At 39.6% G+C, this 22,254-nt stretch overlaps 2 protein-coding genes across 9 annotated transcripts in view; one reads left to right on the plus strand and one right to left on the minus strand.

Annotated features, from left to right (window-relative positions):
- Window positions 1-11,988, minus strand: part of ZEB1 (zinc finger E-box binding homeobox 1) — a 181,462-nt gene extending 169,474 nt beyond the window's left edge. For 4 of the 8 annotated variants that reach the window (XM_025464060.3, XM_049100153.1, XM_049100152.1 and 1 more), the window contains exon 1: window positions 10,481-10,684. Coding sequence is in view for 2 of the 8 variants with exons in the window: in XM_025464057.3 (XP_025319842.1) it covers window positions 11,867-11,924 (58 nt within the window). In the remaining 6 variants the exon portion in view is untranslated. Of the gene's footprint in view, window positions 1-10,480; window positions 10,685-11,866 lie in introns of those variants that run through there. The other 4 variants (XM_025464057.3, XM_025464056.3, XM_025464059.2 and 1 more) reach the window with 3 other exon arrangements.
- ZNF438 (zinc finger protein 438) overlaps window positions 11,382-22,254 on the plus strand; it is a 402,160-nt gene continuing 391,287 nt past the window's right edge. Inside the window, exon 1 of the mRNA XM_049100160.1 lies at window positions 11,382-11,643. The gene's annotated coding sequence lies outside the window, so the exon portion shown is untranslated. The remainder of the gene's footprint in view (window positions 11,644-22,254) is intronic.

Raw genomic sequence — 22,254 nt, forward strand, 5'->3', positions numbered from 1 at the left:
AGCCCTGGGCAATGCCAAAGAGAAAGAGGCTCTAGGAAAGATGAATGGAAAAAAATGAGAATTTAAGAAAAGAGTAAAAATGTAGAAGTTAAGGAAGTAAAACTTTCCAGGAAAGTCAACAATAATAAACATAGAGAACTCAAGTAAGAGTAAGGTTGAGAAAGGCTGACAGGATTTGAAGTTCACTGGAGACCTTTACTATGTATTGCAGCTTCAGTGCAACAGTAGGGTGGAATCCTTATGCTAGAAACATAAAAGTGGTTAATGAGATGTTATTTTCAAATGTATAAAATTATGTCCCTTAATGAATTCAAGATAAATGTAGGTTTGAACAAATTCCTAAGTAAAGATAAAAGCTATGGCATGCAAAGAAGAGTTGGTATAATGCTAAACTCATTAAAACTGTGTAGGGAATAAGAGACCATGAAGATAACATTCTCTACGGGCACCCTCTTGGAGAATCTTTCTCTGAAATGCTAGCTTACTCAATGCTAAGACATTACTTATGTCTCTGTGAATCAAAAATGTGTCAAGGACATGAAAATTTCTGAAAATGGCATTGCTCTCAGTTCAAAAACGCATAAAACCAGGAAAGCAGGATTTGCGTTTCTCTACAATCTTGAGGTCTGGTTCTCAGCTGGGTCCTGAAAAATATTTTTTAAATATTCAAATAGAATTCTCACACAAAACTTTGATTAGTAAGGTCAAGGTTTAACCTCCTGCAAACTATTCAGAGCTACCTCAGGCAGGCTTGTAGATGAAAGATCAAAACTGGTTAAGACAAAAATTAACCTGCAATGGATCATAGGTGTAAATGTTAAAGTTATAAACTTTTAAAAACACGACGGAAAAAAATCTTGGAATGAGCAAAGATTTCTTACAACACAAAAATCACAAAGGCCTAAGAGAATAAAATTATGAATTGGACTTCATCAAAATTTAAAACTTTTGCACTTTGAAAATACCTTTAAGAAAATCAAAAGATAAGCCACAGAAAGGCAGAAAACATTTTAAACACCTATATCCAAAAAAAGAACTTGGATCCAGAATATATAAAGAACTCTTAAACCTTAATAATAGAAATAATAGAAAGATAAGCAACCCAATTAAAAATGGGCAAATGAATGAAACAGACACTTCACAAAAGAAAATACACACGTAAATACATAGTAAGTACATCAAAAAAATACTCAAATATCATTATAGTGAAGTCCAAATTAAAAACCAAAGAATACCATGACATACCTATTAGAATAGCTAAAGTTAAAAACATGGACAAAAGTCTGTAAGGATTGGAACAACTAGAACTTTCATAAATTGGCGGTTTCTTACAAAGTCAAACATATACTTACTATGTGACCCAGCAATTCAAATCTTGGGTATTTACCCAAAAGAAATATAAGCATATATCCATATGAAAATTTGTATGTAAATGTTCACAGCAGCTTTACTCTCTCTATACTAAAAATCAGAAACAACCCAAATACTTTCCCATTGTAGGTGAATGGATAAACAAATTATGATACATTCATTCAACAGAATACTACTTGGCAATACAAAAAGAAAGAACTACGGACTCATGCAGTAACATGTATGAATCTTGAAAATATCACATGAGCAAAAGAAGGCAGACCAAAGAGTATATACTCTATGATTCCATTTATAGGAAACTCTAGAAAGAGTAAATCTAATCCCCACTCATCAAAAACAGATCACTGACTGCTTGGGCTAGACTGTGGAGGACTGACTGAGAGGAGGTGTAAGAGAACTTTTTGGGGATGATGGAAATATTCTATAGCTTAACTGTGGTGGTGGTTACACACACGTGTAAGTATGTGGAGAGTCGTCAAAATGTACATGCATAATGATGTATGTAAATTATACCTCAATAAAGTTTATTCACACACACACACAAAATGGTACAAGTTTAGCTTTTGTCTTAGGACCGCTCTGATCTATACCACAAGCACATAACTATGTATTAAGAAGACATACAATCATCTTCTTAAAAATACTCTCAGCTAAATGAATGAATCTGTGTGAAAATCTGTGGACTCCACACTCCTTAGGGCATTCAAATATGGAACATAAAGTTTAGCTTTCTTGGGCCTGGGTTCTTTGTTTTATGAAACAGAATAGCATGGGGACATTATCCTTAAAGTCCATGTAAATATTACAAATAAAAGTAATATGGTAAGGTCTCCCTCAATATAATACCCCTTAAAGAGTCCAAGGCAGCCTTCCTCAAGCTGAAAGATGTATCACAAATAGCATTAACATACCATTTTCTGTTACTCATTTAACAAAAAGCCTTATCCTTAAGGCCAGAACAGCTAAGCAATGTTTAAGGTCAAAGCTATAGAAACAATGAATAAATTTTATAACTACATCCTTTTAGACTGAAGTTATATCAGAGTTAATACTAGACAAAAGAATAAGAAATTGTCAGTTGATGGAAGATATATTTAAACCAAATAAACCTGGGAATCCCTGGGTGGCTCAGCGTGGCCCAGGGCGTGATCCTGGAGTCCCAGGATCGAGTTCTCCCTGCATGGAGCCTGCTTCTCCCTCTGCCTGTGTCTCTGCCTGTGTGTGTGTGTGTGTGTGTGTGTGTGTGTGTGTGTCTCATGAATAAATAAATAAAATCTTAAAAAAAACCATAATCAAATGTAAGTAAAATTTTAAACAAATACATACAAAGCACAGTGCTTGATACTTCTCATTTAGCCTTCCCACCTCTGAGATTATCATATCCATTTTACACACGGGGAAACTCAGGCATAGGGAGACTAACTTGATCAGGAGACTCAGCTAGCAAACTACAGAATAACCCAAACTCTTAACCACTCTGCTTCTCTTAAGAAAGAAATGATAAAGAAAAAAGGAAATCCTATATCCAAAAGGTGAACTTCAGATGCATTAAAGACTTAAACATGAAAGGTAAAATTACAGAACTATTAGAAGAAAACATAGGAAAATATCTTTGTAACTTGTAGATCAGGAAGGACTTTTTTTAAAAAAGGATTTTATTTATTTATTCATGAGAGACACACAGAGAGAGGCAGAGACACAGGCAGAGGGAAAAGCAGGCTCCATGCAGGAAGCCCGACGCAGGACTCGATCCCGGGACTCCGGGATCACACCCTGAGCCAAAGGCAGACGCTCAACTGCTGAGCCACCCAGGCGTCTCGATCAGGAAGGACTTTTGACTGCCTACAAAGTAAAAAATTTTAGGCACATTAAAATTAAGAATTTGTGTACCATAGTCAAAGTCAACACATGACTGACAGACTGGAACGATATCTGCCATATCTAAAACCACCAAGGGATTATTATCTCAGAGGATTCTGGGAAATCAACCAAAAAATGGAAACCCAGCCAAAATGAAGGGCAAAGTGTATGAATAGGCCAGATATGGAAAGGGAAACTCAAACGACTAGCAAGGATATGAAGAAATGATCAACCTCCCTGCTAAACAGAGAAACATACATTATAGCAACCATAAGATTTCATTTAACAGTTAAATTACTAAAATGTAAGATGTTCTACAATACCAAATGCTAGCAAAACTGGGAAAAAGTAAAAATTTGTATACATTTTTGGTGACAGTAAACACTGGTGTAGCCATTTCAGAAATAATCTGGCATAATTTAGTGATATTAAATATGTGACTAACCTATAGCACAGAATACCAGACCTGGATATGTATACCCAGAGAAGTTTTTCCACAGCTGTTAGCAACACGTATGAAGATGTTTATTACAGAATAATTTTTACTCAAGAGTTGGAATCAACCTGAGCATCTATCATTAGGGGAAATGATAATCTGTGCTACATGCAAACCATGAAATATTGCTTAGTTAGAATCAATGAATTAAATGTACATAGAGCAATATGAACAGAAGAAAGTAAAATATATATCAAAATATATAGATGTAAAACATACAAATAACAACATTACTTTCCAAGGATAGAGACATAACTAAGAATATATATAAAACACACTAGATTGGGTACAAGTGAGGGTTGGGAAGGAGTTGAGATGGGGAATGAAGAGTAAAAATTATAATCCAAATAATGAGGGTATGCCTCTAAGAAAAACTAACCTAAAATGTTTTAAATGATATAGTTAGGCCAACTATTGAATTTGATAAGTTTATGCAAATGGTTAAGAAATTCGCTTTTCTGGGATGATTGAACATTCCTTACAATACATCTTGGTTTTAACCATGATAAATTTGAAAATTCACGGCATATAGTTCTTCCTTGTTGCCATCATAGATAAACATGTCCAAATGTTCTAATAAAAGGGATACTGAGCTATGAACCCGAAAAGCTGTTAGTTTAGTCCAAGGTAACTAGTAAAAGGAACCTGGCAAAGTCATTTACCTCCCTGAATGTTTGCTTACCTGAAAAAATAAATTTGAATGATTCTCCAAATCTCTCCAGCTCCAACATTATTTCATTCATTTTCCTAATTAATATTTATTCATATAGAATTATTTTCTCTCTCCCCAACTGTTTACCGCTACCCCCACCAAAACAGTAACAGAAACAAACAAAACAAATAAAAAGAGATTTAGAAAAGAGATGTAGCAATAGAAGTGAATAGCAACTTAGCTTTTTAAGTTAGAAAGAAGAAAACACTGAAGAAATACAGTGATTTTCACAGCCTTTTCAAGTATCTATGGCAGAGTATTTCAGCCCAAGTTCAGACAATCTACTCCCTGAAAGATTTACCACATGTCACTATTACCTCTTCTAAAACCTAAGTTAAAGTCTCTCATGGAATTTCTACTTGAAGGCCCTAAACTTCAGCTTATCTGTATCAGTTTTCAGATTAAAAAAAAAAAAAAAATGAGATCTCTAAAGACCCCTTCTATATTAAACATGTAAAATTCCAAAAGAAAAATGAATCTTTAATTAACAAACTAGTCACACTCTGAGCATTTAACAAATAACCAAGCATTCAATTAGAAATGAGGATTAAATGTGGGAAAAGACCTTAAGAATAAGGAAAATCAGAATATACCATAAGTTGGTGACCATGAATAGTAACTGAGATATCTAAAAAATAATAGTATCACATGTTATAAAAAGAAAATTAAAATCAGAATATTAAAAATAACTAAAAACCAAAATTAAGATAGTTATTCCAAATTTCAAATACATAAAATCTGAAATTATATTTTAAAGGGGAAAAGAGAAGACTTGAAATTTCTTAGAATACAACAACAAACATGAGGAATTGACATCATTCTGGTATTTATCTCCCATTCACATTTAATTTTAAATACGGATGGGAAAGAGGGGTGGGGAATGGGAATTAAGAGGTCACAAAACATCTGTTACTAATAATTCCAGCACAGATGTAGTTGTTACTGCAGAAGAGATGACGAAGTTGTTCCCAGGCTGCCATACCGTAAGGTATGGCTCCTACCAACAGCCATAGTTATACTCAAACTCCATGTATCAAATCTCAATAAATATGTAAAGTTAATTATGAGGGGAATTGTCTATATGGACAGATACATGCAATCTCTATAAATATAGTAGGCACGTATTAAATAACAGAAAGATGTTTGAAGAAATAAATGAGATAAAAATAACTTCTGGGAGAATGAGCAATCTAGTAACATTTCACAGCTAGAATACATGTGTAGACTTAAACTTGGTTGTTTTTGCTCCACCTTTTGGCATCTTTTCCAATTTACCGACACCTAAATGATATACTTCAAAAGAGGTTTTAACAAAATTAACAAAGCGAATTCTAAATATTAATTTTTTTCTCTGAAAACAATTGTAAGGGAGATTTTACTTATTAGAGAACACTTTTACATTTAAGTGTTATAGAATATTGCCATATTTTCAAGCAACCAGTTCCATATTAACCAGCAGCATAGCCCACCTGCATGAATGTTAAAAATCTAGACCTGCTCACACACACACTGAAAACTTTCATTAGTTAAAATTGATATCCTAAGCATGCTGCCTTTAGGAAAACAGTTCTGAAAATACTATACCATCCAAAGGAAAGATTATTTCCTAAAGTAATACCTATGGGATAGATTACATTTTAACCAGGGTTACTAAAAACTTGTTCTGTTAGGTGTAGACCCATTAATCTTCTTTCAACTCACATCTAGTTTAATATTTTACAAGTAATATGTATAAAATATAGCCTTCTAAAAAGTGTTTTTTGAAAATATTTTATTTCCTAACCAAGGTACTTTTCTAGTTTATGATTTATAAAATTTTCTTTTAACAACTATCACTTTTATTCTAGTTTCTAGCTCTATTAGGAACAGATATTTCGCCATAAATTAGTGATCATGCCACAAACATTAAGAAACCTTTTCCAATACCAAATGTTATTCTACAATTTCATCAAGTCCTCTAACCTTTCATTGCAGTTTTACATATTTAATGCACATCTTCTTCCAACATCTTCTCCTCTACTACAATTCAATACAGGTAGTTGAGAGCGGTTAACAATATAATTCCACATGATGTTGCATCTGTGTTTACATATGGCTCTAATCACATGCTTACAAGTAATTTATACAGGGGAAAGCAAAAAAAGAAAAAAAAATCACAATTATGAGAAATAATTGTTATTTTTAAGGTATCATTCCCAATGTTATTGAACTTTCTCACTTCTCACATGATTCAGTGCAACTACAACTGCAAACAGAGGGCATAGACTTTCAAAAATACTATTAATTAGAGAAAGAAAAAAGTAAGAACAAAATATTCCATATTCTTTTACCTAAGGCTCATCTTAACAAATGACTGATGCTTTCAATTTATAAGACGCTTTATGTTTTGCTCCATGCCACAATCATGTATGTTATGGCTTTGTGGTAAACTTCTTCAGTTCATAAAAGTAGTAAGTGAATCACCTATTTACTACCGAGCTCTAGGAATTAGGTGAACACCAAATTCAAGAAACATCTGTCAGGAAATGTAAAACTATATTTATACACACACTCTCTTTCTCTTTCTCTCTCGAAAAACCATGACACCCTAAAATGAGAAATTCACACAGGCTTACCTGATAATTCAGGTAATTCCTACTTTAATTCAAGATAAACAGTACTACTATTGCATTATGAGATTGCTGTTGGTATATTTATAGAAACACCATTAAAAATAATTAGGGAAATAAATACGTGTAACATTTGACCTAACAAAAGCCTTCCAAAAGTTTACACTTAAATTAGTGTAATTGTATGAACACACACCAAAAAGATATTACTAAATACATTAAGTCTCATGCAGTTATATATATTGAAAGTTATGCCAATTTACAGTTGTTTGAAAAGAATTCCTGAATACAAACATACAATAATTATCAAACTACAGACATTTTTTGCTGCATTTAAAACACTAAAGCAAAATTATATTTCTTAATTTACAACTGATAAATGTAAAACTTATACTCTACCTACTTCTTTTTTTTAATTTTTATTTATTTATGATAGTCACACAGAGACAGAGAGAGAGAGGCAGAGACACAGGCGGAGGTGAGAAGCAGGCTCCATGCACCAGGAGCCCGATGTGGGATTCGATCCCAGGTCTCTAGGATCGCGCCCTGGGCCAAAGGCAGGCGCTAAACCGCTGCGCCACCCAGGGATCCCACTCTACCTACTTCTGATTCTTAACTAGAAGGGAAAGGAAAAGATAAAATCTAAAAATCACTACCATCTGAGTGACTGCTGGTTAACACCTTATTTAGAAGTTGTCTGCCCAATCCATGTATAGTTTAAGTTATGGAAAAATAATTAGTATTAACAATCAATTAATTGCAACCTTTCTTAACCATAGATGTTACATCTTTTAACATCTAAGATCTATGTTTTTAGGGAATCTTACAAAAATAAAAAGGTTTAAAAGTATAGTAAATACGCTAAATAAATACATGTTATTTTCCAAATATAACATAAAACCAAACTTAAAAAAAAACAATAATACAACTGGACTAAAATACGACTAAATTGATAGAAATATTAACCTCGGTATTTAAAAAGCTCAAATTTATAAAACTGTTCAAGTTAAAACATTCCTACTTCTTTCTATCTTAGCAGACTAGAAAACGCTTATGCCTAATTTTCCCAGGGCTAGTTTTCAGTAACACTAAGACCCAAAATTACACCAAAGGTCCCTATTAATGTAGAGGTCCCAATCAACAGGAGATAGACTTATGGTGCTGCTACACCAATAATCACTTTTGTTAGCATCCTCTACTGGCGGCTTCCAATGACAGCAAGTGGAAATGGTGCAAATGACAGAAAAATACGTACCTGCTATTCTATCTAAAGTAAATTAATCAGCATGTGGTCATTAGCAGCTAGAGCACATTTCTCTCCCTGCCCCCCATCCCAAATGTATATATACATACATATGAAAACCACACACAGAGTGAAGTGGAAAATTAGAAGACATATTTTTAAAATACAACAAAGCATTACATTACAAATGGTAAAAATCAATTTTACGCAATTCTAATGCCACTCCTTTATAGATAACTAACATCATCACCATAAAGTTACCACCTAAGGTTTGATGCTTGGTCAAACCTTGCTCAACTGGTTTACCCCTGTTAAGTTACATTACTTGATTCTCCTATTAATATCCTACTTCGAAGATATATTCCAGAAGGGAAATTAAAATGTTTTACTGGAGGCTTAGCAGTAAAATCTGCATATCTTATTTTTAAATGAACAAAAAATTATTTACATATAAATAACAACATAAAGTATCCCTGGGACTGTTGCCCACTGTACACATCATTTATTCCCTCATTAAAAAGATTTAAGAGTTAACATCTTTCATGCAATTCTCTCCAAAAAACAACTGCAACTTAAATCTGACTGCGTTGCTAAGAAATATTTAACCAGCACCTATTCTGAGGTTTCACGACACAATGGCATATAACTTCATTTTTAATTTGCAAATTATAAGGTTTAATCAAATAGCATGGCTGTAATCACCGGCAATGGATGAAATGCATTTGAGAACAAAAAGAAATACAAGGACAGAGCCAAAAGTGATGAAAATGGAAGATACCTGTAGTAGTATGGTGCTATCTTAAACACCTTTTGTTTTCTGTGAGTAATGCAGACTGCAGACAAGACATTTTGTGCTAAATAGCCCAAATCTGTTTTTCTAATATTAAACACAAAGGAAAAACACTGACAGCAAGCATGGTAAATAAATCCCTCCCTTGAGAATGAAAGCAGCAGACAGGAGGGGGCTGACATACATGCAGGAGAAAACTAAACACCATCTTTTTTCTACCTGCACAAGTTGCCATTTGCTGCAGCGATCGAGAACCTCTTTTCCTGTTGATTTCAAGTACCTTTCAGGATAGCTTTTTTCCCCCTTAAGTCATCTGTTGATATGCCTTATGAGTGTAATATTCATATCACGGGATCTTTAGGAGAAAAATCCATTCTTTCCTGTTCAGGTAAACATGTTTACAGCAGCTGCACAGACGCTGGGTGGTTCAGACTCACATGTCACACACATGTCGTCAGCAACAAGAAAAGCCCCTTTCTCCGGCGATGAACATTTTAAATAAGGTAAAAAAAAAAAAAAAAAAAAAAACAAAACCAAAACCAGCAGCCCTTTCCGAACCAACTTACCTTTCATAAAGCCACATCAGCAACAGTGGCAACAGCTCAATATAGCACACTATTTGACGCTAAAACAGGAAATTAAAATTGCAATAGCCTATGCTCCGCTCCTTGCTGTAACAAGTCATCTCTCCACAATGACGATACCAAATATTAGTTATCAGTCATCATTAACAGACGTCTTTAAAATGCAAACGTTTATTTGAAGAACTAAAATCATTCACCAACGCAGTGATTTTAATGTCGGCTCAAATACATCAAAAATATTTTTACGATTGGAAGGAAACATCTTGAAACAGCTTAAAATCTTCGTATCTGCTTCTAGACAGGAAATCCCACACAAAAATCTAAAATTGCCAGGAAAGGTTACAAAACCTCGCGTTTCGCATCCCAGAGCGGAGGGAGGAAAGCAGCCCAGGAGCGGGGGTGGGGTGGGGCGGGGGGAGTGCGAGAGAGTTTGTACTGAAACACGTATTTCCTCATTTTCTGGAAGAAACAGCGATCCCATCATAGGCGCATTAATTTCCCTACAGTTAAAAACTCGTTTAAAAAATCCCGTGGGCAGCCTTAGGAGCCCCCGGGTCCGACATGCGCGTGTAATTCCTTATATAGCCTCGGCGCGGCCAGCGGCGGGCCGGTGCCGCCCATATTATACAAACAGGTACCGGGCGGCGAGGACCTCGCCCGCGCCCCCGCGCCCCGCGCCCCCGCGCCCCCCGGTCTCGCCCCGCTCGCCACAGGAACCGTCCAGACAATACCAGCCAGCAGACATGTCGCTGCCGCACGAGACGGAGGGAAAGCACAGAATCGCCCCGAGATAAGCAGAAATAGAATCAACTTACAACGTCTCCCCAAACTGGACAAGGCGACTGTGCAACAACCACCACATGTTCGGGTCTCGCTCTCTCTTGCCGTCCGTATCGCTGTCTCTCATTTCTTTTTAAGTCCGAAGTCAGGCCGAGGGGTGCGTGCGGCCCCGGCACCGCGGCGCCCATCGATAATCCCCGCAGCCGCAGCGAGGGCAGCGGACCCGCGCGTCCGTCGGTCCGTCCGCCCCTCCCCCACCCTCCTTCCACCCGAGACCGAGCGCCATCCCAGCTCCATTATCCGGCTTCAGCGCTCCGCGCGTCCGGCCCAGGTAACAACTTCCCCAAAAACCGAAAGAGAACAGCGAGGCGTTCGCACGGAGCCCCGTCCCGGCGCGGGGCAGGAGTGTCCCCCGGGGTCGGGGATCTGTCTGTGGTGCTTCCCGGCCCCCAAGACCAGGTAACAAGTCCACAAGCACGCCCGCCGCCATCCACGCGGCTCCCACGGCGGCAAGTAGGTGCCCGCTCGCGCCCCGGCCGCCCCGCCGCCCGCCAGCTCCCCCGCGGGGCTCGGCTCCGGGGGCCGGGCCCGGGCCGGGGACACGGGGGCCGGAGGCGCGGGGAGGAGGGGCGCTTTAGGGACCCGTCCGCCTGCGCGCCTCGCCGGCCGGTCACAACTTTACCGCCGCCGGCCGAACCCCGTCCGCCCGTCTGCCCGTCCGCCCGCCCGTCCGCCCGCCCGCCGCGCGCCCCGCCGGCGCCCGCGCACACGCGCGCACGGACGACACGCAGCCCGCCGCCGCCGCCGCCGCCGCCCGCCGCCCGCCGCCCGCCGCCCGCCCTCCGCGCGCCCGCAGCCCGGCCCGGCCCGAGCCGGGGGCCCGAGCGACGCCGCCGGCCGGGGCCGGGCGCGCGGAAGCCACTCTGCAAGGGCAGCACCGGCCACAAGTTTGTTCCGCGGCTCCCGAGGGCCTCCGCGCCGAGGGAGAATAACGCGGAGGGGGCTGAGAGGAGGGGGAGAGGGGAGGCGCCGAGGGGCGAAGAGTGGGGAAAAGTGCGAAAAGAAGCAACAGCCGCTCCACCCGGGACCAGAAAAGTGGCGGCCGCGTCCCGGCCGCCCGCCCTGCGCCGGGGATGCGGCGGCTAACGGTCCAGGCGGCGGCAGGGGCGGCAGGAGCCGCTAGGCGGAGAGAGACCAGGTAAGAGACATAACGGTTCAGGGAGAGCGAGCGGCCGCGGCGCGGCTCCGGCAGCGGCGGCGGCGGAGGGGGGCACAGAGCACTACTTTCTACTTTCCCACTCCACTTTGCCCGTCCCTGCCCCGGCCGCCCCCAGCCCGGCTCGCCCCCCTCGCCCTCGGGGGCGCCCCGGCTGCCCGGCTCCCCCTGACTCCGCCGCTCCCCGGTCCCCTCCGCCACTCACCGTTATTGCGCCGCGGGTTCGCCTGCTTTCTGCGCTTACACCTGGGGCCATCCGCCATGATCCTCTCGCTTGTGTCTAAATGCTCGAGTCACCTCCTCCCCCTCCCTCCCCCTTCCCCCCACCCCTCCGCCTCCACCCCTCCCCCCTCCCCACCGCACCTGGTTTACGACACTCGCGGCTTTACGACATCACCTTCCTAACACCTAGAGCCGCTCGCTCTACGGCCGGAACCTTGTTGCTAGGAGAGGACGGTTTGCGGCGACCGTAGAAGCAGCTGAGTTTGAATGGAGGGGAGAGGGAAAAGTTTCCTTCAGGTGTTGGGGGACCGGGGAGGGAGCGTTGGGAGGCTGTGGGGACGCGGTCAGAAGGGTGGCGGGCGGTCCGAGTGAGAAAGGTAAAGTAGGAGGCTCAGTGGCGCTGCCCCTCCGGACTGGCCACACCCGCCGCGGCCGCCTGAGGTGCGGACGGGTCTGGCTGATCCCTTCAGGACGCGGTCCCCCCGCTCGGTCAAGGCTGGGCTCCGCGCCCACGCAGCGAGTGCTCGCTCAGCGCACGGTGGGGCGCGGGAGCGGGTTGTGCCCCAGGCCCCCGGGTGGTCCCCGGGGGCAGCGGGAGGGCAGGTGCGGGGGGCCCGGCGAGGGCTCGCGGCGTCACGAGGGAGGCTACCGGACCCTGACCCGTACGCGGACTCCCCTCCTTACGCGGACGCTCGGTTCCCCCCCCCCCGAGCGAACCAGGGTGGGAAGGGACTTCGGGCAGATAGAGCTCGAGCTGCACCGAAAGACAGGCGAGCAATTCCGCTTGCCGGCGACAGCGGCGGTAAAGCGGAATGAATAATACGCACCCGGCCGCGGTCTCACTTCCTCCTGCGCTTGGGGCTCTCACCTGCTGTCACCTCGGCCGCCCCCGCCCCGTGCCCTGCCCCCCTCGGAGCGGACGGGGCCAGGATCTGACGGCGAGAAACCGGGGCTGACAGATGTGGCCTCTGAAACGGATGGATTGTTGATCTTATCTCCAGCCCCTGACTTTGTACAAGTTAGAAGATTTCCGAAATACCATAGACGTTAACACTCCAAATCCCGAAAAAGTCAAGTTCTCGGTGTCCGGTAGGATTTAGCTTCCCTTCCTCCCCCCATCCCCCACGTTTTTCCCCGTTCAGATGGGGAAATGTCTTTGGTAGCAGCTTCATGGAACAAAATGAGCTGTATTTCAAGTTGTAAATGAGGCATGTGAAAGTTACTGAGAAAGAGATGGAGGATACTGAAAAGTGACGTACGGCATTACCAGCACGGTGCTGTCACGTAGTAGGTGCTCACTCAACACGTTTACGTCTATGATTTTTGCCATACCTATGGCAAAGATTATGGTGTTAAAATCATCCTTTAAAACTCCAGAATTTTAGAAGATCCATTAATAATCTCTCCAAACCTTTCAACTGAAATAAATTTACATTTGAAGCCTGGTAATTTAAAATTAGAAAGTTTAATCCTGAATATAGATGAAATTCTCCCTTCCACATTTTCTTTGGCATTTTGAGAAGTGAATGCATTATTTATTAGGGCATGAAATGTGACTGTAAATATTCTTTGCTATACATTATGGCTATACATCTACTCATCCTCAGTGCTGAAACTAGACTCATTACTCTTGACGAGTACATTCAGTCCTCAATTTCCTTAATTATTCCCTGTTAACAAATTGTGTATGTCAGAACCAGAACCATGTCCCTGTTTCGCTTGGTTCGGGTGGTAATTTTTTCCTGCCTTCTAAAAGCTGTACGGTGTTCTTCAGTTGCCTTCTGAATCCAGCAGTTCCCCCACCACCACCACCACCACACAACTCTTTTACAGGTACCCTAATTTCCAGTCCGGGAAAGCAAAACAAAACAACTTTGTACTTAGCACACACTACCTATTCCTGAACTTAGGAACTATTAATCATGTCCTTTTCTCTTTCTGAACCGTTTGTCCCATACCTCCCTAACTAAGCTTCGTTCAACGTTCGTCTTCACCTTAAAATCAAAGAAACAAAGGGACAAGTAGGTAGTCATTGTCTTCCTTATTTGAATGGTTACTGGTTTAGTTAGCTTGGCCTGGATTTTTTCTGTACCCCCATCACCTAGTGGAGTGCCTAGTTACATAGTACTTGCTCAGGGAAATATTTCTCAAATTAATATTCTTGATCTTTCCAATAGAAAGTGATTGTTTATCTGCCTTCATCACATTAGTTGTTAGGAACAGTTGAAATCATGGATATGAAGGCTGATTAGGGTCATTTATATCTTGCCTTATTTTGAAATTAATTGATGTTGATTTTAGTGTCTCCATAATGGTTTTCCCCAAGTGATTAACTCACTTCTATGTTTTAAATATGCACAGGAAATATTGTTCTCCTAAATCTTCTAATATAAAATTTCAGGTTTGTAAAGTCCTGGGATAATAGTATACATTACAAATTGAATATTTGATTAGTACATTTTGTTGACTGTCATATTCCCAAAATTATTGAAATCTAGACTGAAGAGAAAGCAGACAAAAGTAAATCTCAGGATAAAATTGCTGCTTTAAGCCTGAGCATGTGTAATGGTTGCTGCTTCTCTCTGAAAGAGGCGGAAAAAATCTTTAAGTTTAGAAAAGTAAGAACTTTATTAAAATTTATCTTTACTTAGTCCATTACCTCAATTAAAAATTTAGGGCATTTAAATCAACCATGGTAGGGATACTAATAAGAATTTAACATGTAACTTACTGTTGATTTTAGTTATTAGGATGTCATTATGCAGTATATATTCAACATATTTACTCCTAATTTAAGTGTAAATGTTAATATTCTGCTTCTAGTGTGCACTGGGATTGCATTTGCTGAAAGAGGTATTCTGCTAAAAATGGATTACAATCTTCTTTAAATATATAAAGAAAATGAAAATGGGTAGAATACTCAGTGCCGAATTTTTTTCTATAAATTTTACATAAACCCTTTGCACCTGCTATTTACTTTCCATGTAAGATCCATGTATAAGTTAGGATAAAATTTGACAAAATTATTTTGAGTTTAAGGTGTAGATATTTCATGGTGTTCTGCATCAAGCATGTGATTTTCACATACTTCACTTCCTGAACACACTAGGAAGTATAACTTATAATATGATTCTATAATCTTCATCAAAATAAGTTGGTTTTCTTTGAAAGATAACATTAATTACACCAATTAACTTAATTACATTACCATGTAATTTTAATCGTAGAGCTTTGAAATGAAAAGAATAAATTTGATGCAGGTTATCCATCAAAGTACAGAATTTAGAAGTCCCTTAATGTTGCCCCTCAATCCTTTGCTTAATAGTGACTCTGGACATGGGGTTTGCAGTGAGACAAAAGAGGGCAATGGCGGTTTAACTGCTGCAAGTTTGACCAAGTTCTACAGTTGCTGAGTCAGGAAGGAAACATGACTGCAGAGTGATCCAGAACCAACAGCGGCCTTAGGGACCCACACCAACTTTTCTAATAAAGTCTCCCAGGAGGTCATAATAGGGACAGATTTTTTCTCTGAACCTCCATGTGGTTTTATGATATATTGCACCATAAAATGATTTTTCCCTCTAGGGAATAGGCTCCTAATATAAGTCAATGAAATGTTAACACACAGCACTTCTTATCTTGGCGGCATTTTTTCAGGAACATGTCTAATACAGAGTGATATAAGTATAAATAAATGTAGGAAAAGATGTTTGAAGTGTGTCAATGAACATCCGAAAACTAAATCTAATCTTTCCATAAAATCACAGTAATTAATATGACTGTTTTCAAATGTTGCCTTCATGAAAGATAGATAATAGTTTCTAGTATTTTTTTTTTCAAATTTTTATTTATTTATGATAGTCACAGAGAGAGAGAGAGAGAGGCAGAGACACAGGCAGAGGGAGAAGCAGGCTCCATGCACCGGGAGCCTGATGTGGGATTTGATCCCGGGTCTCCAGGATCACGCCCTGGGCCAAAGGCAGGCACCAAACCGCTGTGCCACCCAGGGATCCCAGTTTCTAGTATTAATATCAGAACACAAATAACTTTTTTTGGTATGCTTGACAACTATAGGTAGGTAAATTAGAGAGCAACATGCATATTCTGGATTTGAATGAATTTTAGGTATCTTACCAGAGATCTGGTCTTTTCCCCCTTTGTTTCCATATATGTTTTTTCTCTGACATCTTGGTTGGGTTTTTTTGTTTTGTTTTTAGCAGCTGACTAGTTCTGCAACAGAGTATAGCTATTTTTTTGACCTATACTCCACAGATCCTGCTACAATCACTACCACTTTTCATTCCTTGGAGTATATTTATTTAAAATACTTGCAGTCAGTAACAGGTTTTAGATGTCGTACAGTTGTGTTAAAGTCACGTGAAAAGTTGGCAATAAGAAACACTATTCAAATATATCCACAACTTAAGATTACTGATCAGACCCTCCTCATTCCTTCTTATGCCTTTGTTTCTAGATCACTCTCTTTATCCTAATTACATAAATAGATCACAGATTCTGCCCTTCTCAACTGTGTTATGTTTTAATCATTCTCTTCACCTTTGGATAGCCTAGGTCTAACACATCTATTTGGATCAGTTCCATTTCTCTTTGTTTTATTTTTTTATTTTATTTTTTAAAAATTTTTATTTATTTATGATAGTCTCACACACACACACACACACAGAGAGAGAGAGAGAGAGGCAGAGACACAGGCAGAGGGAGAAGCAGGCTCCATGCACCGGGAGCCCGACGTGGGATTTGATCCCGGGTCTCCAGGATCGCGCCCTGGGCCGAAGGCAGGCGCCAAACCGCTGCGCCACCCAGGGATCCCCATTTCTCTCTTTGTTCAAAGTTTTTGAGTCATCCCAACTCTCTAAAATGCTTTGATTTCTCATATTCTGGTATTTCTCTGTCCCTCAAGGTCCATTCTCTGTATTTCTCTGTTCTTAGAGGCTGATTTTTATGGACCACAACACCCAGGCTCCTTTGCCCTCTGGTTTCTGTTTGGTTTCAGCCAATTTGGAGGCCTTGGCAAATGATCACAGGAAGGAAAGAGAGAGGTCAGGATATTTATTTCCCCTTCCCTTCCCCCCGACCCCACTCCCTCCTGCCTTTCTGTGGCTTTTGGCAGTAGCTTCATTCCTCTACCTAAGGCCATGGCTCTAGTCATACAAGTCTGTCTCATGGCGACTGGTCTTGGCAAGTTCCAGAAGTTGCTTCCCTCTGTCCCTTCAGGCCTACGGATGGCAGTGGTGTCCTTGTGTTACAAGTCCTTGGGGACTTTATCCCTTATTGGTTCCCCTAAAGCCAGCCCACATCTCTGTAAATAAGTCTTTTCATCAAGCTGTCTTAAGTTTACCCTTTGAGTGTGCCATTTGTTTCCTGCTAGGTCCCTCAGTACTACACATGGCGGTGGGGGGGGCGGGGGGGGAATGTATTTAGCCCTCTTTATCAACCAAGAATTCTATTTCTGTTGGTCACAACACTAAAGTTTGAATACCAAATAAATATGTCATTCATTGACCAAGTATATACTCATATTATACTGTGTGTACATGCAAAATCTGGCAAATACTTAGAAATATGCCAGAGTCTATTACATAGTAATTATTTGGAGACTATTTGTAGAATGAAGGCCCCTGTGCTAATGATCTGAAATCTAGGAGATGCTACTTTTATATACTTAAGACATGAAGGGGAAAAGAAGATCACAATACCACAGTATTAAAGTAGAGATAGCTGGTTGTCCCAGCATATTTCTTCTACTTAATAATGGAATCCTCCCAAGGCCACTTGAATGGTCTTTGCATGTATCTAGGTGCTACCATGCTACTCAGTTCTGACCAGTGACCTTTAAGTGGAGGTGACATATGTGATATTGAGGAAGTCTGTCCTTCAAAAGGAGGTGGTTAACCTTTTTTTTCTTAACTGGTTGCAATCAGACCTGCTAGCTAGAGCTCCTGAAGATTAAGAAAGGTAGAGAGGTAGAGCAACAAAATTAAAGGGGCCTGAGTCCTTGACACAATGGAATACCAAAACTAGCCCTGAACTGCCTACCTCCAGATCTCTTTTTTTTTTTTTTTTTTTTTAATATACAGAAAGAAACATACCTTCTTTAAGACCGCATTATCTTGGGTTTACTGTTGTAGCCAGCCAAAGTTAATCCTGTTTTATGTAGGCATGTATATGAGCTTCCTAACAGTACTTCAAAAAATTATCACAAACTCAGTGGCTTAAAATAACACAAATGTATTATCTTACAATTCTTGAAGTCCAAAGTCTAAAATGAGTCCCACCAGGCTAAACTCAAGGTTTGGATAGGATTAGGTTTCTCCAGAAGACTCTAGGGGAGAAGCTTTCTTTGCCTTTTCCAGCTCCTAGGAGCCACCCACATTCCTTGGCTCATGGCCCCTTCCTCCATCTTTAAAGTCAGCATTGGGCAGAGTCCTTTTCAAGCTGTCAGCTCACTAGTTCTTCATATTTCTGCCATCCTCTTCTGTTTTTGAGGGCATTTGTGATTCAATTAGGTCCACCCAGATAATTCAGGATATCTCCCCATATCAAGATCAGCTGAGCCCCAAGCTTAATTCCCACATAACATATTCACAGGTTCTGGGGATTAGGGTGTAGACATATTTGGAGGCCACTATTCTGCTACAAAGTAGGCAAGCTTTAAGTTTCATGATTGGTAGGTCTTTTTATTGATTTATTTGTTCATCTTTAATTTATAAGCAGCTTTAAAACATGGCAATTGTCATTACTTTTTATGTAACATTTAGCAGTGTGCCACATATAGAAGTTTTAATAATTACTCATTAGTTCATTTACTCAATTACTATTCTTGTGCATATTCTATGTGACAGATGTGTGGAGCTATACATGCTTCATATACTTTTTGACCTCAAGAGGTGCAGAAAGAAACAGATTGACAAAGAGGCTGTTAAATATCCGGGGGTTGTAGTATACATAGGAAAAACATCTAAACTAACTTGGAGTCCAGGAAGTCTTTCTTGGAGAGGTAATAGAATTTGTCAGGAAACTGAGGGAAGAATGTTAAAGGCAGAAGTTATAGCATATGCAGACCCCTCCAGATGGACGTACAGTGTTTTGGTGGCAGAGGATCCAATTGAATCAGAGCACCAAATAAAGGAATACTACTTATTCCACATGAAGCTGCAGAAGTGGGTAAGCAAGAGCCAGATCACATGAAGATTCTAAGGATTGGGGATCGTCTAGTGAAAGGAATTATAATCCATGAAAGGGTTTTTAAAAAGTCAAGAGTGTCCACATTATACAAGTATTCTGGGGGTCAGGGGATAGCAAGAGGAGCAGAGGAAAAGTGAGCAGAACACCAATCATCAAGGGAGTTTTAAAAGTTTTTTTTTTTTTCCCTCTTGGATAATCATTTATAAAGGAATAACTCAGCAAGTAAAAGCCATGCAAATACAAGATGCAGTTATCCAAATGAAGCGCAGATGAGGAATAACATTTTCAGATTATATTAACAAATAGTATAATTATGTTGTTAAATCTTAAGCAATATAAACTGTAGTTAACATTTCTAATGTTTATAATAGTAATAAGTCATTTCAAGTTGGACATTCTTGTAGTGGTCTTTCCACCTCCTAAAACTGTCTTACTATCTGCCAGGCCCTCAAAATTATATGATAAGTGAATGAATATTTTAAAAGTCTCCAATGTATTTTTAATACAATTTTTTTTCCTCTTGTGTTTGCAACAGCCTAATGCACTAAAATTAACATCCCCTCTGTTCAAATTCTGCTGTCCTCCAAATAGCCTTCTATATTTCCAAGAAAGCAGACTCATTTTCTTTCCCTGGATTTCAGTGTCTCAGCTCTTCTTCCATTGTGTCACAATTGGGAATTAGACAACCTGCCTTGCATAGCTAGTAATTTCCTCACATTCTTCAGAGTATCTTGTATACCCCACTGTTGCAGCATTGACCACTTTTACTGTGTCATCTGTCTTTTCTCCTAGCCTGAAATTTCTGATACCAAAAGCAATGCCTGTATAATGGGAAGCACATTCAAGAACTATGGAAAAGAGTAAAAGTTCCTGCCGTTTGTGAGGAATTCTGGCACAGGAGCTTTTGTGATGAGCAAATGAGATTGTATGTGAAGTGCTTTACTTGGTGCCTGGCACGTGGTAAACAGTAAATGATAGGTAATACAGCAAAAGCAAATTCTTAGACAAAGATCAGAGCCAGATTTTAAGAGCATAACCTATACCATTCCTTTCTGTTCAACAAAGCTAAACGGTAATATTTATCCCCAGAAATTGTCACTTCAGGCATAGATGTAATGATTCTAATTAAAGGACAAAAAGAAGAGATGCGATTAACATGTTTGTTTAGCATTAGTTGGAATATTTGTTGTATCATTTAGAAATACTGTTGGCTTCCATTAGCTATATTATCTAAGGAATTGTCTGCACAATAAGTAAATTTACTACCCTAGGAGAAATAACACTCTTTGCAATGTAATTAGATGGCATACAGCACTTTTTAAAAATATGTTAAAGATTATGAAAGAAATATAAGGGCTTAGTTTTATTTCTTGGTTTGTGTACAACAGACACCATTTCAAAATGGCCCAAGAAAAAAATATAGAAATTTATAATAAGGATGTAAGTTTGTGATTTTTTTTTTTCATAGAATCCAAGAGTAGGAGAACAGATCTCTTAAGGAGTTAGAACACCTTTAGATATACCGACAGTAACTCTCCCATCTCTTACCTCTGCGTCTCTGCACATCTGTTTCACTTTCTTTCAGGACTTATCACTGTGCATGAAAGTGGTATTGACTCAGAAGAGGTATGAGGAGACACTTAAACATGTCCACTATAAAATTACACAGTACTTAGAGGAAAAACAATCATTCTTATTCCTACCCCAACACCAGTATTATTCAGTCTTTTTTCATGTTTACTTTATATAGTTATAAAAACTATGCCTAGTTTTTGCCATATGCATATGAGAACTACGTATAATTTAGTATTATGCCTTTTCACTTTAACATATCACATACCTTTTCCCATACAGGCACATAACCTTATACTTGATTTTTTTTTACTTGACTGTAATATTCCTAGAATTGGTATACTATAATATACTAAACCAGTTACATATTATTGAACATTTGAATCACTTCCATTTTTTGTTTTGTGAATAATGAGCCCTGTTGTAATACAGTTTTTTTTGGTTTTTGATCATTTCCTTGGGGAAATATTCTCAAAACTGAAATTATTTAGTCAACAGGAATAAATATAGTTCTAACTTTTTAAGCCTATTATGAGCCTGCTCTTGAAAAGGATTGTACCAATGAATGATGCCACTGAAAATACAGGAGTTTTTCTCACCATGATTAAAAATTTTTGGAAATTGGTAGCTTATCTTCCAGAGTGGCTGAACCAGTTTGTATTCCCACAGCATAGAGATTCCTCAAAAAAGTTAATAATAGAACTACCCTACAATCCACCAATTGCACTACGAGGTATTTACCCAAAGGATACAAAAATACTGATTCTAAGGGATACATGCACCCCAGTTGTTTTTAAAAGCAATGTCGACAATACCAAAATTATGGAAAGATCCCAAGTGGCCTTTAATTAATGTATACATACACACACGCGCGTGCGCGCGCACACACACACACATATCATGGAATATTACTCAGCCATAGAAAAGAATTACTCAGCCTTGTCATTTGCAGCAACAAAGTTGGAACTAGGGTGTATTATGCTAAGTGAAATAAGTCAGAGAAGAAAAAATACCATATGATTCCACTCATGTAGAATTTAAGAAACAAAACAGATGAACATGGGGGAAAAAAGGCAAATCCTAAAACAGACTCAACTATAGAGAACAGAGTTGCTGGAGTGGGAAACGTGGGGAGGTGGTTAAATGGGCAATGGGCATTATGGAGGACACTTGTGAGCATTGAGTGTTATATTGAAGTGATGAATCGCTAAATTCTACACCTGAAACTAGTATACTGTATGTTAATTAGCTATAACTTAAATAAATTTTTGAAAAGAAAATTAGTAGCTTACTTACACTGTGAAAACATGAATTGTGTAATGGTGTAGAATATGTACATAGGAAAACACCTAAATATGTGATAAATTTCATATTGGAGTAAACCAATAATTATTTCAGCTCTGGATATTGGAACTTATTCAAGCTCTTTTATGCTTAGTATTACAAAATACAAAACAAAACAAAAAAACCTTGTAAGTATATATAAAATACCCTTACTAGTGAAAGAACAGTTTGTATTTCATTTAGCTTCTAATTAAACTTATCACTGGATTTTTATTTATTTTTTATTTTTTATCACTGGATTTTTAAAGA

Source organism: Canis lupus, chromosome 2, assembly GCF_003254725.2.
Source record: "Canis lupus dingo isolate Sandy chromosome 2, ASM325472v2, whole genome shotgun sequence".
Lineage (NCBI taxonomy): Eukaryota > Metazoa > Chordata > Mammalia > Carnivora > Canidae > Canis > Canis lupus.